The sequence below is a fragment of the Ochotona princeps genome, chromosome 29, assembly GCF_030435755.1.
Source record: "Ochotona princeps isolate mOchPri1 chromosome 29, mOchPri1.hap1, whole genome shotgun sequence".
Taxonomy (NCBI): Eukaryota; Metazoa; Chordata; class Mammalia; order Lagomorpha; family Ochotonidae; genus Ochotona; species Ochotona princeps.
In genome coordinates this window covers 15,641,664-15,669,446 of record NC_080860.1, presented here as the reverse complement: position 1 = coordinate 15,669,446, position 27,783 = coordinate 15,641,664, and the positions used below count along the sequence as shown (strand labels likewise).

The window sequence follows — 27,783 nt, the reverse complement described above, 5'->3', positions numbered from 1 at the left end:
GACTGCTAGGGGATGCCAGTGTCGACAGCAGCTTGACCTGTTGTGCTACAAGACTGGCCCTGGTCTTTCAATGGCTGAAGTCTTTTGCAATCGCCTGGATCGCACATGGGCACTGGTTCACGTCCCTGCAGCTCCACTTCCCATCCAGCTCCCTGCTTGGGGCCTGGGAAAGCAGTCGAGGACGGCTCAAAGCCTTGGGACCCTGCACCCGTGTGGGAGACCCGGAAGAGGCTCCTGGCTTTGACTGGATTCACCTCCAGCCTTGCAGACATTTGAGGAGCAAATCAGTGCTTGGAAGACCTTTCTGCATCTCCTCTCGATAAATATGGTCTGTTTTTCCAATGTAAGTCTTAAAAAGTGCTCCGCTGCCTTCCACCCATGATCTGGAAGACGGGGTGATGCCAGTAGTGGCAGGTGGGAGCAGCTCCTTCGAGTCCTGTTCTCCGGCGTCCCTCCTCTGGCTGTGGGACGCTAACAGGTGCTTGCTGACCCCGAGGATGTCAGGACCACAGTGTGGCAACACTGGCCATCTGCCTTACTCTCCCCCTCCCCGGTGTACTGGGGCGGTCAGGAAGGAGCATTCTCCAAGGATGTGACTACAACAGAGGCCCAGAAAGGTGTGTATAAACATTTGGAATTTTATTTAAAAAAAAATCACAATCATTAACATTGTTACAGTTACAAGGCCCTCTTGGTTCTCCACAATGACACTGAGCATGCTCACAAGGGGTTCCCAATGTTAAGTCTTAAACAACCGGATCTTTAGTAAGAGAGAGGAAAGGAAAAAAAAAAAACTCGGCACACTACCATTTAACTTGTTTAATGTTTCTTCACAAATGGTGAAAAATACTAAAGTACAGACAAGGAATAATCATAATGTTGTGGCCAACATTATAAATATGGAATTATAAATTTAAAACATTTCTGGCTTAAAAAATAAATCTGGTAGTCAATGCAGCTCTGGGGGCGTGTGCGTCTAGTAGGGTCGGTCTCTGCGCTCCTGGCGGTGCTCGCCTCTGCAAGGCAAAGGGCACGGGGTAAGGGCGGCAGGGGCGCCGGGGGCACCGGGCAGGCCCGCACGCATGCTGACCCCCATCACATACTTATCCATTTTTCCAGGTCCTCCACGTCCACCTCTTCTTCCTCCCATCTGTTCCATCAAAGGTCCAGGTGGACCCCCAGGGCCACCTCGTCTTCCTCCACCGAAGCCGCCTCGGTCCATGCCCCGGCCACCACGGAAGCCCCCCCTGTCTCCACCACGGCCCCCTCTGAACATTCCACCGGGACCACCACGGTCCATGAGGCCGCCTCTTCCACCTCGCATGCCACCAGGGCCACCTCTGCCACGGTCACCACCTGAGGGGAAGGAAGGGCAGGAGAGGTCAAGGCGGCAGGGGTGGACAGTGTGGGGCCTATCACTCCCTCTCAACATCCAGCAGACATGGAGGACACCACGGGCAGCTGTATTTCACTAAGCTGGCATCACCAAGTGGAGAAAGGGTCACAGAACTGGTACCTACCTGGGGGTGGGAAGGGCGGAGGGAGGAATCCTTCAGGCTTTGGGGCCTTACACTGGTTACATTCTGTTCTCCAGGCGAAGTTCTGGTTTCCACAGCCCCTGTATAAACAATGGAGCAGCACCCATCAATGCCGGAGGGTCAGGAAGCCAAGGCGGGGCCCCAACCAGCTAGGCCACTAAGCATGCGGCCAGGACCTCGGGCCGCAGAGGGTCTCCCCAGCCGCGCATGTACTTACGGATTGGGACACTGCCAGTCCCCAGCTCGGTGCTGGACATTGCCTCCTCCTGAGGGGTTTCCCCGGGAGCCCCGAGGTCCCCTGGGAGGGAAGCCACCTCTGTCTCCTCCACGGCCTCCCATGCGGCCCATGGGCCCGCCAGGCCCTCCTGGGCCACCTGGACCTGGGAGAAAAGCACATCACACCCCTTTACACCCCGGATTTCTCCCTGGGTGGCAAGGCTGAGCTCAGGCATTGGCTGTTTCTAAACTTCCTGGGACCCAAGCAGGCTGAACTCCATGTGTGACAGGTGTCTCCAGGGCTCCCGGCCTCGCCAGTCCATGTTCTCATCCCTTTACTCCCAGTCAGCACTAACAGGTCTGGGTGATCTGTAGCAGACTACCATGAGCTAACAGGGTTGGCAGCCAGCAAGTACCTCCACGGAGGGGGGGCGGCATCCCTCGGCTCTCCCGGGGCGGCATGCCACCCCGCATGCTGTTCATTGGAGGCTTCTTCCGGGCCAGAGACACTTTGAGTTTGCTCCCTTGAAAATCTTTCCCTGGAACAAGGAACAGAACACACACCAGTCATCATCTGCTCAGGCACAAGAGAATGCACAGCAGTTTGTCACCAATTCCACACTTCCTAATCCCAGAGCAGGAGAGACCTAGGAAGCCACTCAAACCCACAGGCCAGAGACGGGAGCAGGCTGAGGGAGGCCATGGACACCAGCCCACCTGTACCCTGCCACTTTCAAGTTGGTTCTGATGGAAGTGTGTCAAGCCTGCTGCTTTTGAAGAGCTTTGTCACAGCTCTGCTGGAAGTGTGTGCAGCTGTAAGCAGATCTGTACTAGCATCTGTAGCAGCAACTTCTGAGCAGACAGAAGGTCCTTGCCCGTAGCCACACCTACGGTGGCCTCAGGAGTCCACAAGCACCCAGCTTTAACAAAACCCTTTTGCCTGCAAGCTCATGCAACCAGTGCTTGTGCAGAAACGCCCAGTGTACCAGAGTGCCAACACAAGTGAGGGACAGACACTGTGGCACAATAGGTTAACCACTGACATTCTATACTAGAGAACGGGTTTGAGTCCTGGTTGCTCTACTTCCAATCTAGCTCCCTGCTAACATGCCCAGGAAAGGTCGTCAAGATGACCCGAATATTTCAGCCCGCCACCCACCTGGGAGGCCAGGATGCAGTTCTGGCACTGGCCTGGCCAGCCCTAGCTGCTCGGGCCACTTGGGAAGTGTTTCTCCCTCTAACCTGATGAGCACACCCTACCATCAAACCATTCCACGGCAGCCTTGGCGGTTGGGGGGTCTTCATAGGACACTGTGGCATCCCCCTTGGGCTTTCCTGTTTCCTTATCCAGGTATATGTGGATCATGGGTTGTCCAGTTCTCTTGTTTATCTAGACATGAGACAGCAAGGAAAAGTCAGGATGAACAGAGAAGTTTAGAAAAATCTCGTGAAATCGATGAGAGTCCCTCATGTTATCAAAAAACCATTCCTAGGCAGATGCACAATCTCAGGTTATTTTCTAAATTCATACAAGTAGGGCCCGGCGGCGTGGCCCAGCGGCTAAAGTTCTCGCCTTGAAAGCCCCGGGATCCCATATGGGCGCCGGTTCTAATCCTGGCAGCTCCACTTCCCATCCAGCTCCCTGCTGGTGGCCTGGGAAAGCAGTCGAGGACGGCCCAATGCATTGGGACCCTGCACCCGCGTGGGAGACCCGGAAGAGGTTCCAGGTTCCTGGCTTCGGATGGGGCGCGCATCGGCCCGTTGCGGCTCACTTGGGGAGTGAAACATCGGACGGAAGATCTTCCTCTCTGTCTCTGCTCCTCTCTGTATATCTGGCTGTAATAAAAATGAATAAATCTTTAAAAAAAAAAATTCATACAACTAACTACGCACACCCTGTTTCCTCCATAGATACTATCACACAAACCAAAAGTTCCTCATTCCAAAGTATACAGGACGGGTCCACACCCTCTGGCTACTTTGTGGGGCTTGTGCAGGCACTCTATCATAGTCTATGGCAAAACAGGCAGCCTGCAAATACCATCACAGTAAGACATAAGAAAGAAAATGCCTGGAGCTCATGTTGTGGCATAGTGGTTAAATTGTCACCTGTGACGCTGGCATCCCATACAGGTGGTGTGCATCCCAGCTGCTCCATTTCCGATCCAATGCTCGGCTAATGCACCTGGGAAAGCAGCAGAAGCTGGCCCAAGTTATCTGGGCTCCTGCACCCACACGGGACACTCAGAAGCTACTGGCTTCAGCCTGGCCAAGCTCCACTGTTAAGTCCATCTAGGGGTGAACCGCTGGATGGGAGATCTTTTTCAAGTGAACAAAGATGCTTTAGCACATTAAATACAGCACACTGGGTTCTGCGTTCACTACTCTACCAGGCAGGGCAGCTCAGCACTAGGTGCGGCTGGGTTGAACTCAGGAGTCCCACTGTGAAATTACAATTAGGCTCTCCAGAAACAGAATTTACCAAGTTTGAGTAAACTGTGGAGTGGACACTGCAGTGCCCTTAGTGAGGCCGCTTGTGGCCATCCACACACCCACGGCAGCGCTGTCTGGAGTCCCAGCTTTCTGATGAGCACCCTGCACGCAGGTCGTGTGCTCAGGTCCTGCCACCCAGTGGGAGACCCAGACCAGAGTGTGGGCCCCTGGCTCTGGCCGGCCCAACTCTCTTGCTGTGTTCAGGGAGTGAACCAGAAGATAAAATACGCCTTCCTGTGTTGCTCTGCCTTTCAAACAGGTAAAAATAAGTATTTCCTTTTCTAAAATAAAAAACTATTAAATCCCTTAAAATTCAGTATAATGCACTTTTTGCATTAAATCCGCATGATCCTGACACCTAGATGTGTTCGTTTCATCCACCAAGCAGCACTTGAGATGTAACCGCGGAGGCACACTGACATTTGAGCTTTTCAGAGAGGACTTTTTTAAAAAAAAAAAAAAAAAAAAAGGGACCCCGGGCCTGGCGGCGTGGCCCAGCGGCTAAAGTCCTCGCCTTGAAAGCCCCAGGATCCCATATGGGCGCCGGTTCTAATCCTGGCAGCTCCACTTCCCATCCAGCTCCCTGCTGGTGGCCTGGGAAAGCAGTTGAGGACGTCCCAATGCATTGGGACCCTGCACCCGCGTGGGAGACCTGGAAGAGTTTCCAGGTTCTCGGCTTCGGATCGGGGCGCATCGGCCCATTGCGGCTCACTTGGGGAGTGAATCATCGGATGGAAGATCTTCCTGTCTCTCCTCCTCTCTGCATATCTGGCTGTAATGAAATGAATAAATCTTTAAAAAAAAAAAGGGGATCCCTATGCACACAAGATGAAGACTTTAGCTGCTAGGCTATTGTGCTGGGCTTCCATCTATCAATTTAAAAACAAAACCTTTTATAAATATAAAAAAAGTTAGACATATCAGTAACATCACATCCACTACCTTAAATTAAAAACATCTGGTCTTCAAAAGAAAACTGCCATGATGGCTCTGTAGCTACATCCTTTCCTTGCAAAGCACTGGGATCCCATATGGTGCCAGTTTATGTCCCAGCTGTTCCACTTCCCTTCCAGCTCCCTGCCTGTGGCCTGGGAAAGCAGTTCAGGACAGCCCAAAGCCTTGGGACCCTGCACTCATGTAGTAGAACCGAAGAAGCTCCTAGCTTTGGTTTGGCTTACTGTGGCTATTAAGGCCACAAACCAGAGGATTACATCTTTTGTCTTCCTCCTCTGTAAATTGGCCTTTCCAAGAAAAATCTTACAAAGAACAAAACTGGGAGAAGACAGTTTTAACACAGATAACTGTGATTCAGAAGATAAACCATCTGGGCCCAGTGTGGTAGCCTAGTCCTCGCTGTGCATTAGCCAGAATCCCATATGGGCACCAGGTTCCTGTCCTGGGATCCCACTTCCCATCAACTCCCTGCTTGTGACCTGGCAAAGCAGTGTAAGACAGCCCAAAAGCTTGGGACCCTGCACCTGCGTGGGAGACCTAGAGTAAGTTCCTGGCTCCTGACTTTGGATTGGTTCAGCTCCGGCCCTTGCAACCACTTAGGGAGTTAAGATCTTTCTGTCTTTCCTCTCTGTAAATTTAACTTTCCAATTAAAAAAAAAAATCCAATGAAAAATGAATGGCAGGTAATTCAGAGACGATATGCAACTAGAGTAAACATTAGCACTCAAGAAAAAGTTATATATATATATATATTTTTTAAAGATTTTATTATTATTGGAAAGCCGGATATACAGAGAGGAAGAGAGACAGAGGAAGATCTTCCATCTGATGATTCACTCCCCAAGTGAGCCGCAACGGGCCACTGCGCCCCGATCCGAAGCCGGGAACCATGAACTGCTTCCGGGTCTCCCACGCGGGTGCAGGGTCCCAAAGCTTTGGGCCGTCCTCAACTGCTTTCCCAGGCCACCAGCAGGGAGCTGGATGGGAAGTGGAGCTGCCAGGATTAGAACCGGCGCCCATATGGGATCCCGGGGCTTTCAAGGCGAGGACTTTAGCCGCTGGGCCACGCCGCCGGGCCCGAAGTTCTATTTTGTTGAGCGAAGTAAAGGTGAGGCAGTTTCCAGCAGTGCTGAAGATGAGGTCCCAGGAGGCACTGGAGCTCCTCAGCCCTTCCATTTTCTGTGAGGCTCCACACACCAAGACCCACCAGTCTGAGGAGTAGACTGAACTCTGTGCAGACCGCTAAGATCTGTCAAGTGGCAGCAAGCTTCCGGTGCTTGATGTGTGTGTTCCTAGCTGAGGTTGAATAAAGGACAATCTGCCCTCTTATTCTAAACTCTTGACAGCAGTGGCCAGGAGTGGTCAGCACAGGGTGGGCCCAGAACACCCAGCGATGGGACCAACTGGAAGAGCGGGAAAACCAACTCTAGCATCCTGTCACTGACGTCAGTGGACAACTTCAGGCAAGTTCCTTAACAGCTGTGTATTTCCTGTTTGTAAAATAGAAGCCATCTACCAGGGTGAGTTGCTTTTTTTTTTCTTTTCAGAATTTCAGCATTTGATTTGTCAGTGGCTCTGCTCCACAATGTTTGCAATGTACTGTAACGAGATTCAACTATAGGAGCTGGCTGATGTTGCTCCCAGCAGATGCATCTGGAACACACTGCCAGACAGCCCAACTCTTTGGGTCCATGCACCACGTGGGAGACCCAGATGATGCTCCTGGCTCCAGCCTGGCCACATCCATCTGTGGAGTGAACCAGTAGATGGAAGCTCTTATTCTTTCATTAAAAAACAAAAAACAAACAAACAAAACCACGCATACACACCAAGCCTGTCCCCTAGATATGTCTGTCTACTGCAGCAGTAGGCTACACACAGCCGCCACCTTTGGTGCTGGCCGCCCCAAAGGGCACTGGTTCAATTTCCAGCTGCTTCGTTTCTGATCCAGCTCCCTAATGCACCTTAGAAAGCATGAAAAGTCACCCTTGCACGCATGTCAGACCCAGTAGCTCTTGGCTACTGGCTGTCTTAATTCAGCCCCAGTCATTGCAGCCATTTGGGGAGTGAACCAGTGTATGGAAGATCTTTCTGTCTCTCCTCTCTGGAAATCTGTTTCTCAAAAATAAATCAATCTTTACATAAGGAAAATGGCTAACATTTTTTCTGTGTTAAGGAATACACACACTGCCCAAAAATAAAAGTCGAGATGTCTTCCTGAAACTTCTTTCCCAGTGTTTTGTGGTCTGAGGCTCTGCTATGCTTGGTTATGCCTCTACTCACCTTAACAACGCCACACTGCTTAAAGAAGTCTGCCAGGTCATCTGCAGTCACATTATCATTTAACCCTTGCACATAAACTGCACTGTTGTCAGAGTCTTCGTCCAGATCGACAGGCGGGCCTTCCAGAGGAAACGAGAGTAACAGGGAAGTGGCGTTACTGTCAAGTCTCTATAGGGGCTTAACAACCGCTCTCTACCAACCAATGACATTTCACCACAAATTACCAGAACTCGCCTGTGCTAGCAATAATACCAAACACTGGGCTGTCTATTGTCAAGTAATTTTAAGTAATGATCATGTTCCAAGCAGCCTGTGACTTGCCTTAGGCACAGTGTCCATTAGACTACCAGGCCGTTGACCTGCAGCAGGCACTGAGGTCATTCACTTACTGTGTACGATAGAAAGCTAAAAAATTCTCACCTAGATCAAGATCTGGTCCTTCATCCATGGGTCCTGCCAATCAGGAAAGATCACATAGACCATGATTAGTGCGCGTCTTGCAAGCTGCAAACCTTACACACACACATAACTAGCTACTACACCACCATATGAAGGGGGTTCATTACATTCCAAATGACCCGCACTGCTTACATGGAGCAGTGCCTCTTAACATTTGTGAAAGGTTTGCTAGGGTTTGCTTTTTTCTTTGCTGGTTTGCTTCTAAACCATTAACCAAATACGCTTTCAATTTATGAGCCAAATTAAGTGTTAAATTTAAGTCAAAGTTTTTCTTCCAAATAAACCAAATTTAAAAAATGTATTCTCCCCCACATTACAGAAGCAGTTGCTCAATACTTCAAGTTACCCTTTGTTTCATAACCATAGGTTAACCTTATTACCCCTAAGACAATGCCGGCAGTACCCATTAGTCTCTTTTGTATAGATCACTTTTAAACCACTTATGAAACTAATAAAAAAATTATATTTTCTAAAAACTGACTGCATTTTTTTTAAACACTATCCATGGTAATACTCAAAAACTTACCACCAGGCTTATTGAAGCCACCTCGCTCTCCAGCGCTGCTGGGGGGATAAACGAAGAAATGAAGGCCTTTCCCTTTAAAAGCCAGTACCGCTCTGAGCCTTGGGGGGGCTCGTGGGGAAGAAGGGCACTGGCTAAACACATCTCCAACAATGCATCTCTCTCATCTTGTCACTACTCCTTTCTTCGGGGCAGCTTGCTCAAATGTCCTTAATATACAACCTTGCTTGTCTAAGTGTACACACCAGTGTGGGTTTGTTCCTTTCATTACAGGGGCAGGTATTAATAGTGCAATACATGGCAAATTAGGGAGGAAACAAAACAAAACAAAACAAAAAACACACCAGATTCCAAACACCCATTCCACTGGCTGGAAAACCAAGAGAGCTTGGTGTGGAGAACAAACAGGGGCAAGCTCTGTGAGGAAGCTTTCCATGTTCATAAAGGTGCACCCCCATCCTCTCCCAGGGGAGAGTCGAAGGAGTCCCTGGGCTTCCTAACAGGTCACAGTGTAATAAAGCAGAAGACAACCACATTAAATGCCTACGACACACATCTGAGGACGCAGCCTGCCAATCTTCAGCGTAAAGCCATACAGTTCAGGGCACTAATGGATTTAACAATTGCTGTGAAAAGAGAATTGACAACAGACGCCAAGGCTCAACGGTCTGGGGGTGCAACTTTATAGACTTCTTAGTTAATAATGACTATGGTGGTATAAAAATATACTATTATAAAGAGGAGGAGCAACATGAATTTTTTTGGCTTAGGTTTGGTTTTTTTCAAAATGAATGAAAGGCAGCTCCACAGTGGGAGGCCACACATTTTCTTTAACCAGTATTGCACCTTTAATACCTGAATATACAATGTCAAGCTGTTGCATGCAGCTTTGTTGCCTTTTTAAAAAGTACACACCATAAAATGTTTTCTCTCTTTAAACACAAAAGTTTACACTTTAATGTTACACAATTCTAGAATATTATACCTCCTCTGGTTCATTACCAAACAACAAGTATGCAGTTACCAAAGTTACAGAAGGATTCCATTTATACAATGATTACATTTTGTTAAAAATATTCTATGTATATTTTTCCTCTCCATATGGACACCGTGTCTAGTCCCACTTTTCATTATGCTGCCGGCTGAGTACTGAGTACGGGTACTTTTTAAGTATTGAAGTGTATACAAGGCTCTCACTTTGTAACCTGTAGCATATAAATGCGACAAAGCATGTTAAAAAGTTTCCACGTTTAACAGCCAATGAAAATATCAAAATACTGAGGCAATGAAAAAGGGCATGTTAACAACATTGAGTGCCTTACCTGCATAAGACACTGAAAACCATCACCACACCACAAGAAAAAAGGGGAGGGGAAATGGCCCCTGTCCCATCCCCACAGGATACAGCCGACTGCCTCACAGCCTGCTGGAAAACCTGTGGGAAGGCCACGGTCTCTTCCATGGATCCAGAAGAGACTGCTCATTCAGAGAGGGCCCCCTCTAATAGCAACATCTAGCAAAATTGGTAGAATAATTACTTCTGTAGTATTAAAGTGAATGAACTATTTAATTGAAAAAAGAAAAACTAATAATTCTAGGTGGTTTGAGATGTGATGATAGTAATTTCAAGTGCCTATTTCAAAACATCCATAAAGAAGTGAAACCTTTATAGTGGAATAGTCTCCAAATCAGAAGATTGATTTTACTTTCTGCCAATAATTCGTAAATTTTGCATGATGCAAATGCTTGCTTCTTCCAATAAAGATTTCACTGAATACTTCAAAGTTATGCAGAATATACATGCAACATATTCCAAGTTACACTTAATATGCAAGCTAAAGATCAATTTTGAAATCTAATTTTGAGATCAAGTTCTATTAAAAAGAAATGCTATTTAAATTTTCTTTGAACAGTGATACCACATCCAATCTATACTTAGATATCATTCTGCATAACTTTCCTTTTATTTTATTTTTTAATACTAGCTCATATAGGGACAGAACACACACAGAACTATGCCTTCTGGATTATGTTAACCATCAACATCATACCTCACCTTCAAAGTACAGACACCAGAAAGGGAAGGGGGGGAGGGGAGGCAGAGGTAAGGTAAGGTTACGTTACGATAGAAACAAAGCTTTCTAAACCAGACTGTGCCATCTATCAAGATGGTCAAACTGATTTAGTTTTTTTTTTTAAATTCTCCAATGGGGGGGAGGGTGGGGGGCAGGAAAGGCCAGACAGGCTCTAATTATATACATCGTTCTAGATTTTTTCTGTGCTCCAACAAAACTATGTATCAGGTGCACCTAAGGCCATAGTTAAAGGACTACGCGATCCAGATTTCCATGTTCAACAATTCTGAATACAAGCAGAGGTTGGGGACAAACATCGAGAACAGCTGCACCTCTTCTATGCAGTTTATACACCACATGTTTCAGAATAACCATTCAGAGGCAATCAATTAAAACCCTAGGGCTGCTAGAAGGGTTGTGTGTGTTCCATCCCAACTGTATCACCCGCAGAGACGTTTCACCTCTGCAAACCACGAAGGGAACTGAAAGCTCAAGTCTCAGAAGCATTCTTTGTTCTTCCCAACCCAACAAAATATAATGGCAGGGAGAAAAAAGCAAACTGCCACTTAATTTATGCCACAAAGATGACATTTCCATGTTTTAGAAGATGGCTTGAACTGAACAGATTGTCCATGGAAATGCAGAAATAAATTTCTTATGTCTTTCAGTCCCTTCTTTCCATTGAAAATCCTATGGATGAAACAAAATTAGGTAAAAGGAGAAAAGGTTTGCTCTTACCCCATTCCACCGCGTCCTCCTCCCCGCCCACCTCTGCTCATGCCTCCACGATCAAATCCCCCTCTTCCCCTGCCCCGGTTATCAGGGCCACTCATGCTCCGGTTCTCTCCTGGTCCGGAAAATCCTCCCGACTCCTGCCCATAAACACCCATGCTACTGGGGTGCTCCTGTCGGAATGAACCTGAGGAAAGAGTCACATCTGTAAGCCAAAGGTCAGCATGACACCACTGCCTGACGTACTTTCTCCTGGATTCTCAGAACTTTCAATGGCAAGGCATTAAATGTTTTTTCATCAGTAGGCTCTTAAAAGTTACAAACTATAGGTAAAATCATTTCTAAACTCAAAAAGCCACTTGGCCAAATACAGTTTGTGGAGTTCTATGCCATAAGGGTATCCAAAAGCAGCTTCTTTAACAAAAGACAGGTTCCTAAGGTTAGCATGCTGCCGCCGAGCTCCATAAAGCAGCACTCTATTTCACACTCAAGGAAATAAGCCCATGAGTGGAACTCATTTTAAAAAGAGCGCAAACTCAGGCAGAATTTAAACTGTGAAGACAATTTTGGGTTTTCAGCTTTTAACCCACTCACAAGAAAATATTCTGCTAGGAAACATTTCCTCCCCTTTATGGATGTAAAGAGTCTTAACTAACAATCCTAGAAGCTTCAACGATGGCCTGCGGCAGGTAGACCGCATATAAACACCAGCTTCACCGAATATAGTCTGCATAGCGAAAGCAGCGAGTGTCTGGCCAATTAAACACTTTTTGTAAGGCAAACTAACTAGCCTTAGAGGAAAACAACTTGATCCTTTATCAGGACATCTAAGCCATTAGCCAGGATGTTACCCCTGACATAATTCAAGTAAACAACAGCAAAGAGCATTCCTCATGTTCAGCTACTATTACAATAATCATTTTGATTTGGTTTCTATCTTAGCAACTCACTCTGCTGCCCGTAGCTGCTGCTCTGCTGGCTATATTGACTTGGAGCCTGGCTGTAGGATCCAGTCTGGGGGGGGTAACTAGTGGGAGGCTGCTGCCCATAGCTGCTCTGTTGGCCATAGCTACTCTGCTGTCCATAGCTGCTCGGCTGCCCGTAGGTGTTCTGCTGAGAGTAACTGCTCTGATCGTAACTAGTCGGCTGTGAAGAGGAGTAGCTGAAAGAAAAAAAAAAAAGAGAAAGAGGACAGTTACTTCAACAATCAGTGTGTGTGTGACATGGACATCTTCAAAATTGAAATGATTATACTATCCCATCTGTGCAACCTTTAGTCACCTCATCCATTCCCACCCCCACTGAAAAGTTATCTTCAACCACACCCAAGGCAAAATGGGGAGTATACATTCAACTTGTACTATCACCCTACAAAGAAAACACTTTTTAAGACTTAGACTGAGCAATAAAAGTATCATTAAATAGTGTTGAAATATATTATTAACAGCTTTGGACTTAATGTGTTAAGGGGAAAATACACAGATACTCACTCAGGGAAGGCAAACCCTGTGAAAAGGGCCCTGAGAAAAAGTAGGGAGAATTAAAATGAGTTCAGTTCTAAGCCCATCTTCAATATTCTACCGGCAGACAACAATGACTTCAGAAGGTACAAAGCTGCCTGGCACTAGACAGAGTATTTGTGTATCCGTGTGTGGGGAGAACATACCACAGAAATTACAGTTTTCCCTTTAACTGTTACAATTTGCAAGCTTTCACACATACCTCCTCCTTTATCTATAAAGCACACACATTCATAAAGACAACATGAGTAAGGAAACTTCATGATCAAGGCACTTAATAACACGCATAAAAACCTCCCAACAAACCCTCTGCTGAACCATGACAAGGAGTAAAACAGACAACACATTTTAAACTGACTGCGTATTATGCCACATTCTTCATCCCAACTACCAACAGCATCTCTCCTTTGCCCAGCACCACCTCTACGTGGAGGAACATTCTGGCATCCCTTTGTCCCAAGCTCTACACTTAGCCTCATCAGCTCTAGCTGGAGCTAACCTGCTTAACCAGCTATACTTCAACATTAGAGATGTAGAGGGAGTCCCCATCTGTTGGTTCACTTCCCTAAGACTCCAATGGCTACAGCTGGTCCAGACGTGAAGACAAGCTTCGTTACGTGAGCTACTGCCACTGCCACCCAGCACCCACGTTAGCTGAAAGCCAGGGTGCAAGCTGGAGCTGGCTATCAAACCAGGCACTCAGAATGTGACACAAGGATCCTAACTACTAGTTCAAATGCCTCCCTGCCACACATTAAACGGATGCTTTCTCATGCACATTAGCAGGGAGCTTGATGGGAAGCCAGGCAACCAGGACTCGACCATCACAGGAGATGTAGCACTTGCAGGCAGCGGCTTAAGCAGCTGTGCACCACTGGCCCTAGCACTCAGACATCTACCTCTATGTGGGCACTGGAAGATTACATAAGACACCTTGCCTGAGGAAGTTAGAACAAACTGTCCAAAACCTGAAAATAACTTGTCATTCCAACACTTCATTAGGCAGATAACAAGAAACTGACCTTGTAGGAGGATAGGATGGTGGTGCAGTGACTGGCTGCATTGGGTAGCTCCCAGGTACCTGGGGATAACTGTAGTTACTTTGTCCATATCCTAGGCTGGGCTGGTTGTATCCCCCAGTGCTAGATTGGGGCTGATTAGTCTCTGCTGGCTTGTTGCCATCCTGTGGTCTAAAAGGAGAAATGAAAGGTGAAACTTTTTCAACCAAAAAACTCTTGGCTAAGAGCTCCACAATAATCCATTAGCAATACACAAAGTTAGGTTTTACAATATGAAATATATCCAATCTAATGTCTCTGCAATTGTATTTCCTGAAAGAGAACATCAAGATATCGATCAGACCCACAGAGGTAACCCCAGCAGTTCCAGTCAGTTCACATCAAGTTAAGAGTAAGGACCAATGTCCAGTGTCACCACTCTAAGGGATCTGGGAAAGGCAGTGGTCAGGAAGAAAGCACTGCTTCTCACAGGTAATTGCTGTTATTTCAAGATGCACATTACAGTAACATTTACATATTACAAATGCCCTTTATGTTATACATTTTGAGTATCAGTGATTTTATGTTCATATACAAAGAACACAACAGAAAAAAAAAAAAAAAACCCAACCCCCAAACAAACTATCCCAACTTGGCCTGCCATAAACTAATCCGACCTTGCTGCTAAGTCTCCATAACAGAAGTACCACAGTAAGGGACACACACTCCCTTGCCCTCAGATGAAGTGGGGAGCAACGCTGTTAAAAATCAATCCTAGGGGGGCTAGGCAGCGTGGCCTAGTGGCTAAGGTCCTCGCCTTGATCCCATATGGCTGCTGGTTCTAATCCCGGCAGCTCCACTTCCTCTCTGTCTCTCCTCCTCTCAGTATATCTGACTTTGTAATAAAAATAAAATAAATCTTAAAAAAAAAAAATCAATCCTAGGGCCCGGCGGCGTGGCCCAGTGGCTAAAGTCCTCGCCTTGAAAGCCCCGGGATCCCATATGGGCGCCGGTTCTAATCCCGGCAGCTCCACTTCCCATCCAGCTCCCTGCTGGTGGCCTGGGAAAGCAGTTGAGGACGGCCCAAAGCTTTGGGACCCTGCACCCACGTGGGAGACCTGGAAGAGGTTCCAGGTTCCCGGCATTGGATCGGGGCTCATCAGCCCGTTGCGGCTCACTTGGGGAGTGAAACATCGGACAGAAGATCTTCCTCTCTGTCTCTCCTCCTCTCTGTATATCTGGCTGTAATAAAATGAATAAATGTTTAAAAAAAAAAAATCAATCCTAATCCAAAGAAAATCCAAGTGCATCTACTACCTGTTAGCTCCACTAGCTTGCACCGCAGCGGTGCCACAGTGAGCTAGAGCTATTTTAAGCCAAGCTCCCAGAACCAGCAGGCTGACCACAGACACGTGGGAGGACTGCGCTTCCTTCACTAAGACGACGGGTCCCAAGTCCCTGTCTCTGAAGTGGAAAAAGGAAGCAGACGCCATGACACAGCTATTGCTAAAATGGTAAATAATGAAGGTTAAATTCATACCTAAAATCCTTCAGCTATGGTCTGCACACACAGGTATCAGAGCATGAGCGGGAACCTTGCTTACCTGACAACTTATTAGATGCCTAAATCAATTCAACTGGGGCCCTTCTAGGAACCAGCCAGTTAGCTTTAATCTAACTACTACACGGGCTATTGACTATACACTGTGCATTTACAAGTGCTTTCTGGAGTGTTTGGCAGAGGTGATTTCTTGCCCCTTGAGCAGACAAATGTCTATGTTACAAGTTGATCTAGTTTTTAAAGTCTTTATTCAAATCAGAATTCAATATTCCTTCAAGACTGTATACAGGGACCCGGCGGCGTGGCCTAGCCTAACGGCTAAAGTCCTCGCCTTGAATGTGCCGGGACCCCATATGGGCGCCAGTTCTAATCCCGGCAGCTCCACTTCCCATACAGCTTCCTGCTTGTGGCCTGGGAAAGCAGTCAAGGACAGCCCAAAGCCTTGGGACCCTGCACCCGCGTGGGAGACCTGGAAGAAGTTCCACGTTCCCGGCTTCGGATCGGCACAGCACTGGTCGTTGCGGCTCACTTGGGGAGTGAATCATCAAATGGAAGATCTTCCCCTCTGTCTCTCCTCCTCTCTGTATATCTGACTTTGTAATAAAACATAAATAAAAAAGAAAAAGACTGTATGCAGAAGCCACCTAAGTACATGTCTTAAACCCAAGACCCGAAATCTGTTATGTAATTAGTAACACTGCTTACCTCTCAGCCACTCATGAAATGTAACTTCTGTTGAACTTAATAGTAATCCCACAATGGTACAGACAAGATTTTACACTTGTCTTACATAGAGAAACCACATCAACTGTTTAAACTGAGGCAACAGTGTTGGACTCACTGTACACAGGTGTATCTTTATGGATAGTTGGGTCACACAACTCTTGACTCTTATCATGCTATTTTTCTTCCTAAATTGTGTACTACCATGTTTATCCCAAAGAAAAGGCTACTACACATTATAGGGTCAATAATGACAAAAGCACCAAAAAATTAATTCCATCATTCGTTGTCAGAGGAAACGCTCAGATTTCACCATTCTGAAACCTGACAACCCACTCCGTAATGCTGCCCATTCATTCTGGCCACTGGCTGTCACCATTCCCTAGCAAACAGACAATACTTCCAAGCTGTGTTTCAGCATATTAGCCACTGCAATGCCTAAGAACATAGTTAATAACTCAGAGCATGAAAGCATCAAATTTAACGAATTATGCCATGGTTTCTCTAAAGTAATGCACAGCAGATTCCTTTCCCGTCAGCCCAAGGCCGCCACCCTGCAGTCCTGGGAGCAACAGGTGTGTCTTACCTTGCAGGTGCAGTAGCTGCTGGCTGCTGCCCATAGGCTGGGTAAGCAGGCTGAGTGCCATATGCAGACTGAGCTGCATAGGAAGCCTGGGTGGTGGTGACTGTCGCAGTGGTGGTATCATAAGCACCAGTGCCATACCCTTGAACAGGCTGGCTGTATGCCTGGGGGGCAGCTGGAGTAGTATAACCTAGAACAAAGGAGAGGAGTGTCACATTTTAGGCTCCCTCAGGAAACCTGTCCAGACAATTGTTAATTTGAAAACACACCTCCTTCAAGCCATTATAAAACATAATCTCTTAAAACATTTCCCCTGGCCCGACACAATGTCTAGTGGGTAAAGTCCTCGCCTTGCATGTGCCAGGATCCCAAATGGCAATGGCTCATGTCCTGGATGCTCCACTTCCCATCCAGCTCCCTGCTTGGGGCCTGGGAAAGCAGTCGAGGACGGCCCAAAGCTTTGGGACCCTGCACCCGTGTGGGAGACCGGGAGGAAGTTCCTGGCTCCTGGCTCCGGATCGGCAGGCACCGGCTGTTGTGGTCACTTGGGCAGTGAATCATTGGATGGAAGATCTTCCTCTCTGTTTCTCCTCCTCTCTGTATATCTGACTTCGTAATAAAAATAAATCTTTAAAAAAATATATAAAAATAAGTAAATCTTTTAGCAAAACATCCAAGATTTAGCAAAGTGACATCTCACTTGCTCTACAATCACAGCACATGAGTATGTGGCAGGAAGACAGTAACAATGGAGTCGTCTTTCTGATCCTGCACTGACCTGCAGGCAGGCCTCCTGTTCGCCTTGCAAGCAACACACTGAAGGACCTCCTAAGACCTTCGAAAGAGCAATAAAACACTCTAGAATATAAGGCCAATTTGTGCCAAACGAAAATTGCTACAAAACTGTGATACAGGTACTAGGTTTATTAATGTATTTTTGATAATAGTGCATTTAATTATTTTCTTTTGGTCCCAAAAATGCAGCATGGATAGCTGGGAAACTGGGAATTGTACAGAACATCCAGTTAATTTTCAGTAAAAGTAGTTAACACTCTTGATTGAGCATGCTGAAGAAGTACTAATGCCATTTCAAGTAACAACTGAAAAACACTATTAGCATGAAGGCTTTAAATGGGAAATGGAGAACTAAGATGCTATAACCACATTGCTTTACACAAGTTACCCTGCAGGTTTTCTTGTAATTACTTTAAACTTAGAATTTCCCCCAAACTTTTAAAAAAAGAAAAAGTAATGTTGACATAAAACTGTACGAGATCTTGGATGGTTATCAAGTTCCCCAGCCCCAATACAGTCTTAGCTACCTAGCACCAGCAACAAGGCCTTTTTCCTGCTCAGCAGTATCAGTGACAGACCCCAGAGACCCACCCCATCTCCTTCCTCCTCTCACAGGTATGCTGCAGACCAAGACAGAGCCTCTCCCCAGGTCCTGTCTCTGCTGCATCAGGAAGTATCCATGTGTCCTCCTTTAGGATGTGGGCGTGGAGCATGACCAAAACTCAAAAGCAAAACCATACAATGGAAAAAGTTTTGGGCCCGGCACGATAGCATAGCAGCTAAAGTCCTCGCCTTGAACGCCCCAGGATCCCATATGGGCGCCAATTCTAATCCCAGCAGCCCTGCTTCCCATCCAGCTCCCTGCCTGCGGCCTGGGAAAGCAGTAGAGGACAGCACAAAGCATTGTGACCCTGCATCTGTGTGGGAGACCAGGAAGAGGCTCCTGGCTTCTGGCTCTGGATTGGCTCAGCTCCGGCCGTTATGGCCGCTTAGGGAATGAGCAAACGGATGTAAGGTCTTCCTCTCTGGCTCTCCTCCTTCTCTATCCCCAATATTTAAGAAAATTCTGTAACTAATTATACAGACAACAATTTCTCTTGTTTAACCTGTTAGGCTGGGGGCAAGGTGTGGTGCCGAGGGTTGAGCCACCATCACATGATGCTGGCAATCCTGGTTTGAGTTCTCTGCACTGCTTCAGACACGGCACCTGCTAATGTGACTGCAAGGGCAGTGAATGGTCCAGGCACCTGAGCCCTCGAGTACCGGATGGAGTTCCAGGTTCCTGGCTTTAATCTGGTCCACTACAGCGTGAAGCCTCTTTGAAAGCATATAAGCAGATGGAGGATCTAACTCTTCCAAATAAATAATTAAAACAGAACAAAGAAACACAGGGCAAGCACCTCACACAGGTGTCACTGGAGTCCATTCTGGTTCACTTCCCATCAATTTTTCTACTGACATGCTTGGGAAAGCAGTGCAGGACAGCCCAAGGGCTCAACCCCATCCAGTCACACCCACTGTAGCTATCTGGAACTGAATTAGTAGTTGGAAGATTCTCTCTCTCCCTCCGTAGCTCTTTTTATTTTATTTGTTAAAAAATATTTATTTTTTATTGGAAAGACAGATTTAGAGAAAAGGAAAGCCAGAAAGATACTCTAACAGCTGGCTCACTCCCCAAGTAGCCGCAACAGCTGGAGCTGAGTCAATCTGAAGTCAGGAGTCGGGAGCTTCTCCTGAGCCTATCACGTGGGTGCAGGGTCCCAAGGCTTTGGGCAGCAGTCCTCCACTGCTTTCCCAGGCCACAAGCAGGAAGCTGGATGGGAAGTGGAGCAGCCAGAACAAGAACCAGCGCTCATATGGGATCTTGGCACATGCAAGGTGAGGATTTAGCCACTAGGTTATTGTTTCAGGCCCATCTGTCAAATAAACAAAACAAAACAAAACAACAAACAAAAAACCCTTAAAACAAAAACCATGAGGTTGGCAACCCATATGGGCACCAGCTCTAGTCCCAGCTGCTCCACTTCCCATTCAGCTCCCTGCTCATGCTCTGAGAAAGCAGCAAAGGATGGCTAAAGTCTTTCAGGCTCCTGTACCCACATGGTAGACCTAGAACAGGCTCCTGTCTCCCAGCTTTGGATCAACTTGGCTCCAGCCGTTGAAGCCATTTGTGGAGTGAATCAGCAGATGCAAGATGGATCAATCTTACCAATCTCCCGTTCACCCCTTTCTCTCCGTAAATGTGCTTTTCCAATAAAAATAAATGAATCAAACTAAACCAAACCAAAAACTCCATTAGGTTGAAATACATTTCAAAGTGTATTCCACAAAGAGCTCTAGGTAATGGAAGCTTTTAAATTGGCATTCTGGGGCCCCGGCAGCGTGGCCTAGTGGCTGAAGTCCTCGCCTTGAATGCGCCGGGATCCCATATGGGCGCCAGTTCTAATCCCGGCAGCTCCACTTCCCATCCAGCTCCCTGCTTGTGGTCTAGGAAAGCATTTGAGGATGGCCCAGAGCTTTGGGACCCTGCACCCGTGTGGGAGACCTGGAAGGAAGTTCCTGGTTCCTGGCTTCGGATCGGTGCAGTACCGGCCCGTTGCAGCCACAAGGGGAGTGAATCATCAGAAGGAAGATCTTCCTCTCTGTCTCTCCTCCTCTCTGTATATCTGCCTTTGTAATCAAAATCAATAAATCTTTAAAAAAAAATTGGTATTCTGTTCATCTGAATGAACTGCTTACTTAAGTTTTCTAGAGTCCGAAGGTCAACCACACAAATCACTGGTTCATTTAAATTTAACTAGAGCCTGATTTTATCTACCCCACTACTCCTACATTTCTTTCCCCCTACACAAGGACAGGCCATGCATAAGATTCACAACAAGAGCATCTGAGAAACAGAACCCGACACGTATCCAGACAGTAACTCATGTCATAAAATTATGTGGCAAAAGAGTCTTGCAGTGCTAATAATCCTAGTAAGACATAAGGCTTATAAATAATCTTTTTATTACTTTAATACCTACAACTAATCAAACAAAATGAACAACAAACCAGCAGTGAAGTGATCTGATAAAAAAAAAAAAAAAAAAAAAAAAAAGACCAACTGTATCTACCCTGTGCTAAGGAATTACAGGGAAAGCAGGACACAGCGCATTAAGCTCAGCAGCGCGGTCACTCTACGTGAATCCTGGTTCAAGTCCTAGGGGCTCCAGCTCCGATCCACTTATCCAACGTGTCTGGGAAGGCAGAAGGTGGCCCAAGGCCGATGGCAAAAACAGAACGAAACTTCTGGCCTCAGCCTGGTCCACTCCGGCCACTGTGGTGATGTGAAGTGAACCAGCTAGCACAAGACCTCCCTCTGTTTTTCAAAATAAAATCTTTCCAAAAAAATTTTACAAACTGATCAAAACTGTGTCCAGCCTAGGTAATAAAAAAATCAAAATTTAAGAAATTATTTGTAGGACTGAGGTAGTGCAGTGGGTTAAGCTGCTCTGTGTAATGCTGACTGAAGTCTTGGTTATTTTACATTCAACACAGCTTTCTGCTGGCGGACGTAGCAAGGAATGGCAGGAAGGGTCAGCCCCGATTCTGACGGCTGTCTTGGCAAAGAACCAGCAGATGGAAGATACAGTTCTCCCCAGCCCTTTACCTTCCATATTGATCAATCATGAACAGCAATGAAATGCTTTTTGAATGACAGTTCATACAGCCCCCTTGCTTCTGAAGCTTACTTTAGAAAAGAATTAGAACAGTACTTTCTGTGTAAAGGTAGCTCAGAGTAAGAGCTACCTGCTACTTAGTTTGGTTTTCTGCTAAGTTTTATCCTGAATCCTGTACCTGCAAGGTTACTAGGAGAACTGAGCCACACAGGAAAGGCATTCCATAAACTATGAGGTTTACACAAATATTTCTTGCTGGTAAACCTATCGGTTTCTAATACTCCAATGTCTTACATTTCAGGCCCACAGCCACGATGGACCTCCTCACTGAATCAACTATCAATGTGTGACTGGAGAAACTGAAAGTCACTCGTCTGCTGATAAAGGACTTCACTTCATCCCAGTTAGACGACCCACAGATGCCCCTGGCTGGATCTAAGCCACAGTGTCCTTTGAAATCACTCTGACAACTGCAGTTTGAAAGCAACAACTTTCTTGTATTAAAACATTTAAAACAATAGAAAGGTAGAATCTAAAACATTAGAATTAAATAAAAATGGTTTTTCACATACTCCACTCAACCTCAACAAATACACTTTATTACTATTCTTACAAAGGCTTAATTTTTATACTTCCTAGAATGTTGATATATATATATATATATATATACACACATATATATAAATAAAATCAAGACATCCTATGGATTAAAATACTTCACAACACTTAAAGCAGAAAATAAAATGTCTGAATTGGAAACCAACCAACAAACATGATACATGCAGGTGGCAATCTGCTCCTCAATCTAATCATGCAATCCATCCTTCAGGAGAAGGAGAAGTCGGCTGGGAGGTCATCATCTGAAACACCTTTGGGAAGGCGAACAGTGAGGCTTGGTTCCAAAAATCAGAAAGGGACATGGGGCTGCAAACGGCACCTGAAGCAGTTTTTCATTAGCACCTTATTTTACGTGATGTTAGAAATTGTGGGGTTAAACAAATGGAAACACCTAAAGGATTAACATTACAGGGTTAGACAAGATGAAAAGCATTTCCCATGCAAGAATGAGCAGGATAGTCAAACCTGTACTGGTCCCTTCTACTGTGGAAAGCACAAAACAGAAAGTAGAGGGTACACTATCAGAAGAAGCAAACAGACGTAAAAAACAGTTTTTTTTTTTTTTTAAGCAGCTCAGTTTAGGAGGCTCCTTCTTACTCAACACTAGCATTACTAGACTTTTACCCAGCATCCATCTTGTTTTGAATTAGCCAACACACCGACTGTAAAAACAGGTAAAGTTCTCTTCTCCCTCAGAACTGATCCATCCCACCCACATTCTACCAGATTCCTCACACAGAATGTAAGGGAAGGGAAGAAAAAAAAAAAAACAGCTAGCCCAAAATACAAACAATCCCTAAATGCCAAAATACAGACAAAACACACGACAGTACCCACTTAAGGAATTACCTAGCCAAGGGGACCCCCAGGAACTCTCGCTGGCAGCCTTACCCGTGGGGGGCTGTCCGTAAGAGGTGGCATAGGCCGTCTGCCCGTAGGTTGCCGTGCTCTGAGCCTGGCTGTAGCTGACATCAGTGGGCTGTCCATAAGTTCCATAGCTCTGCTGCCCGTATGCCTGTTCCAAGGAAAGCGCATGCAAAAACTTCATTTTTGGATCTCGCAGGTTAACAGTAAAACAGAGACTTATTCCTAAATTCCTGAACTCAAAAAACAGTTTTAAAAAGACAGTGGAGGGCCCGGCGGCGTGGCCTAGTGGCTTAAAGTCCTCGCCTTGAAAGCCCCGGGGTCCCATATGGGCGCCGGTTCTAATCCCGGCAGCTCCACTTCCCATCCAGCTCCCTGCTGGTGGCCTGGGAAAGCAGTCCAGGATGGCCCAATGCATTGGGACCCTGCACCCATGTGGGAGACCCGGAAGAGGTTCCAGGTTCCCGGCATTGGATCGGGGCTCATCAGCCCGTTGCGGCTCACTTGGGGAGTGAATCATCAGACAGAAGATCTTCCTCTCTGTCTCTCCTCCTCTCTGTATATCTGGCTGTAATAAAATGAATAAATCTTTAAAAAAAAAAAAAAAAAGACCGTGGAAAGCAGTATTTTTAATCAAGATTAATGATCACAGTACTGTGAATGCACAGTTACCACTTAATTCATTCACATTTAAGTTAATTACAAAAAAGTTCCTAGCTAATCAGACAAAAAATCTCGTTAACTATACAGCACATTAACAAGACACTCTCAAGGGAAGAGTGATTAAGGGCACAGGTGTGTAACTGCCAGGAGAGCAGAGTTTCAGTAACAGGAAACAAAAATGAACAAAGACAGTGCAGAAGGAGAAGGGGCTAAAATATGTGAAGACAATTATGAAAAATATATTTCAGCATGATGCACAAATAAGCCAACAAACTGTCCTTTTTCGGCTAGGCTCATCCAAACCACCGGCTTATGAACATCTGAATTTCTGAAAATGAGCTGTTGTTTCAGACAGTAGTATGATCCTATTCTAGGTTTGCCTGAATGACCAGTTATGTAAGATCTGCCAGGACAACACTCTCCCTGTCCCATGTCTCCATGACAGTCACTCAAATTCCAGATCTTGAGAATATTAGGAGACTAATTTCTGGAACCTGGAAGCTTGGGCATTTACATAACAGACTCCTGTAGTCCCTCGGCTGGCGCCGTGGGTCAGAGCTGATCCTACCACTCACTGTACACACACACCATCACTGCGTCACCCGTAAAATGGTCATGTTTTTACTTGCAGAATCGCTGGGATAAACAGAGAACTTTGAGGAGCCAATTCCAAGCCTTAGTCAATCCCCAGAGTCCTTCCATACACCACTGTGGAAGTTTAGAATGCTGGTGTGCTTCATGATTACAAGTACACCAGTATCCCACTTTCCTATTACCTAATTTTTAAAAAGACCTGTGCTAGCTATTGGTTTATTGGCCGCCAGAAACATTTTACTCGGAGACATGGCTACTTAAAATGAAAAGATTACCTGGCTGGTCTGTGCGTATCCTTGAGTGGGCTGGGCGGTATAAGCACTGTAGCTGTAAAAAAATGAAATGCAAAAACTGAATGTAGAACATTTGGATTCCACTACTTTACACCCTCTACAAGTACACGAGGCTTTCTAAAACATTAAGCACAGATAAAGTATTGTAAAAATGACCTACCCCTGCTGGGCTGCAGCTTGGCTGTAAGTACTATAATCTAGAAGAAAAAAGGGAGAGAAAATGGCATAAAGTTAGTAGAAACAAAATAAAGAGGAAGGAATTCGGGTGGATGAATTCTGTAAACTGTTCAGAATTTAAATCTATAGTCTCACAAAGGTCCAAACATATACCTCTCAGACCTCAACACTAAACCAAAAAAAAATGCCACTTGAACTTAAACTTGAATACGATGTTCACTAATGAAAGTGAGAGTAGTATCCTGCACATTGCCCTGACTACAACCCTCCACCTGCTTAACCACCTCCATCACCTTAACCACTTCAAATATGGCACCAGTACCCCAACGTTAACAGAGACAAGACCCTCCAACAGGATCACAAATTTTGTACTAAAAAAAGATACGTACTAAAAAAAGGAGATATGTGACATTACAATCTTTAACACCAAACTGGTTATACTAGTAGCTACATTCCCTCACTTTCCCAAGTGAGAACAGCCAAATTCCACAGCACAATGAAATGGGATAGCAGAAAACTAAATGGCAATCATCACAAACCAGCCCTTCAAAGTTCCCTGACTGCATCAGGTCTGCAACTGAACAGTAACTCAAAAGCTAGATATTTACAAATTCCAGAAGCCCAATTAAGGCAAAAATCTGAAAACTGGCAAGAGGAGAAAACATTTAATCTTTTTCAGAATACCTGCTTTTAGGTAACACCATTGAATTCCCAAAACTCAAAGAGCCTTCAACGTTCACAAATACCACACATTTTCTTCCTCTAAATAAACCTTTGTAATTTAAAAGGGAGGAACACCTGATCCACTTAGCCATCAACAGGCAATAGACATGGGAAATGAACACCTGGCTGAGAAGTTTTCACAGCACTAGTAAATTAAAGTCAGATTAAAATTAATTTAGGGTTTTTTTTAAAGGTAATTATTTTTAAAAATCTGCCCAATTCCTTACTTTGCACAAGAACACCTTGTTCTGTCTGAAGATCCTTTCATCCAATCACAAAGTAGTCCCTCACCCAAAAGCCGGCTATCCCAGCTCTTCATCCAGAGGCAGTCCAAACCGACTGCTCAAAGCCCGCCAACCCTTGAGTACTCTGCTCAATCTACCTGAGGCGTCCACCTCTGCACCCCTCACTTGACTGCTTCTCTTCTGTACCCCCTTAATCCTGAACCATCAACATTATCACATCAGCTGCCCAAAGATGACCGATCCATCAAGAAAACTGGATTTTCTTCAAGGCAATCTTCAAGCATTTTCAAAAGCACTAGAAGCCATACCCTGACATACACAAATGAAATGCAAAATTTTCTCCATGTGGTATTCACAGAATAAATATACCAATGAAATACCTAAAACACGGCCTTTCCCTAAAGTTTCTTATGAGAAAGCACTCTACATCACTGAATCTAAGCTCAGTGTTTGCAGGAAGACTTTCATACAAGAACAGTTATGTAAAAACTGGCAAAGCTGACAAGGAGCAGCTCCTGCCCTCAGCTCATCACCTAGCCAGGGGATTCTACCCCACACCAGTGACCTAGCAAAGCAGTAACCTTGCCTGCTGAGAATTTAGGTTTACCTATAGCACAAAAACATCTCATGACCTCAAATACATTGCAGTCACAAATGGCTGGTTATTTAGCAATCACAAGCAATGGTCTTGATCCAGGGGGCATATAGAGTGCTATCAAAGTTTCTTAGCCTCAATGGAGGTTTCTGGGGGGTTGCAGGGCAAGTCTTCATTCAGCTGACTACCCTCCTAATGAGTGCACAGTTCCAGACAGGGCACCTGGTCACCAAGGGCAGTGACTACCCAAGCATGGAGATCTGGAACTTCACATTGCATGAATTCAGAACAGCACAGGGGAACTGGCGGGGCTAGGGGTGGCTGTAAGGTGTAACCCAGCCCCTCCTTCCAACAAGTGCAGACTAACACATTTCTTAGGAAGAACAAGCAGGGTCCAACCCCGGGCATCTACGTGAAGCACAGCACAAATTCCACCACAGCCCAGGGCAGTTACTGGTAAGTCCAACTCGAGCAAAGCCAAGTGAGAAGAGGTCGGGCACACGACTCTTTCCCAGGCCCGAGGTTGCTTGGACTGTGGCACTGCAAAGTCGTCCCTGCCAAGGGGCAACTCCTGGGGACTCTGGCACCCCAACCCAGCAGCCCCGCCGACTGGCCACACCTGCATGGGCCCTCCCGAATGGAGATTAGGCACTTCCTCCCCCCCCCATGAAACTCGGTGGGATCTGGCGCCTTTTCCCATTTCCCATCTTGGCCCCGCTGCATCCCGCCGACACCCCGAGGCCCGGTAACCGCCGAGCCGCGGCGTGGGCCAGCACCGCGAGGTGCCCCCCAACGTCCACGCGCGAGGCCAGCGCCGCCCCCCCAACGCCGACTCGGGGCCCTTTTGTTCCTCCCGGGTCGGACTTCTCCGACTCTGCCCTGACCGCTCTTTTCCTCGAGCCAGGCTTTGGGCCTGGTTATACAAGGGCTCCACAAGGAAGGGCCTCGGGCAGCGCCTCAATAGCTTTTTTTTTTGGGGGGGGGTGTTTGGGGGAGCTGTGAGGACACACCGGATAACGAGGGGAAAAAGGACCCAAAACACAAACACACACACATCCGTAGCAGCGCGAGGGCTCGTCTCGTCCGCGGCCGCCAAGCCGGGACGACGGGCCGGCAGCTCCCTCCACCCTGCCCGCCGGCTCCCACATCCGCGATTTCACCCATTTCTGCACTTCATTTATTTATTGCGCTCTTATGTTTCGCTTAAGGGCTTTTTTCCCCGCGCCGAGAGGAGGCCGTGACCGCGCGGCTTCTCGAAGCCGCCGTTGGGGTTGGGGGACCCTCCCTTCCCCCCTCCGGTTTCGAGGTGACGGGTTCGAGGCCCGCTCGGCCGAGTCCGTCCACACACACACACACACCGCCTCCTTTCACGCGGGACCGCTGGCCCCGCCCACGTGGCGGGCAGCCCGCAGCGCCCAGGCCTCTCCGGACCCGCCACACAATGGACAGAGCTTCCCTCCCCACCAGGCGGGCCGCCGCGCCGCCACCGGCCCCCCGAGCGCGCCGCCGGAAGGTTCCAGAACCGGCCCTGCCGGTGGGGACGGGGTGGGGGAGGGGAGCGCGGGTCGCCCCGCTCGTCAGGCCGCGGCGGCTTTTACCTCAGCCACCACCGCCGCCTCCCTCCCCGTCGCCCGGCCACCCCGCTTCACCTTCCCGGCTACGTCCCAGAGACGCACGGGCCCCAGGGCGGCCGTCTAGGCTGTCGCCGACACGACCACAGGTCCCAGCACTCACCCGTGGACGCCATTTTCTCGCCTTCCTCCTCGTTCTCTCAACGTCCGTCTCCCTCTCGCTTGCCCCCTAGGCGCCGCAGTGCGCAGGCGCGAAACTGGCAACCTCGGGCGCTACCATCGGGGGCCCAGGCCACGGGGGTGGATGGAGGAAGGAGGGCGAAACCAC

At 46.9% G+C, this 27,783-nt stretch overlaps 1 protein-coding gene across 8 annotated transcripts; it reads right to left on the bottom strand.

Annotated features, from left to right (window-relative positions):
• Nucleotides 1-618: 618 nt before the first annotated feature.
• Nucleotides 619-27,758, bottom strand: EWSR1 (EWS RNA binding protein 1). 8 transcript variants are annotated; one of them, XM_058656890.1, is made up of 17 exons: nt 27,619-27,758; nt 24,305-24,341; nt 24,127-24,178; nt 22,580-22,745; nt 16,662-16,848; nt 13,816-13,983; nt 12,224-12,435; nt 11,280-11,460; nt 8,470-8,507; nt 7,905-7,937; nt 7,485-7,603; nt 3,015-3,144; nt 2,171-2,293; nt 1,756-1,918; nt 1,521-1,618; nt 1,104-1,356; nt 619-1,016 (listed from the first exon to the last, which is right to left on the bottom strand). In XM_058656890.1, the coding sequence occupies exons 1-17, from the start codon at nt 27,629-27,631 to the stop codon at nt 977-979; spliced, it is 2,013 nt and encodes a 670-aa protein (XP_058512873.1). In that variant the 5' UTR covers nt 27,632-27,758; the 3' UTR covers nt 619-976. The 8 variants fall into 8 exon arrangements, with proteins under 8 accessions (XP_058512873.1, XP_058512874.1, XP_004592010.1 ...); XM_058656891.1 differs by having other exon boundaries at nt 8,470-8,504; XM_004591953.4 differs by having other exon boundaries at nt 22,622-22,745.
• Between the last annotated feature and the right edge of the window lie 25 nt (nt 27,759-27,783).

Excerpts from the sequence above, each read along its gene's own strand:
- EWSR1 (XM_058656890.1), bottom strand. Across the intron at positions 13,984-16,661 it reads GCAGCTACTGCACCTGCAAG|ACCACAGGATGGCAACAAGC; the intron begins GTAAGACACACC and ends TTCTCCTTTTAG. Across the intron at positions 11,461-12,223 it reads CAGCAGCTACGGGCAGCAGA|GTTCATTCCGACAGGAGCAC; the intron begins GTGAGTTGCTAA and ends CTCTTTCCTCAG.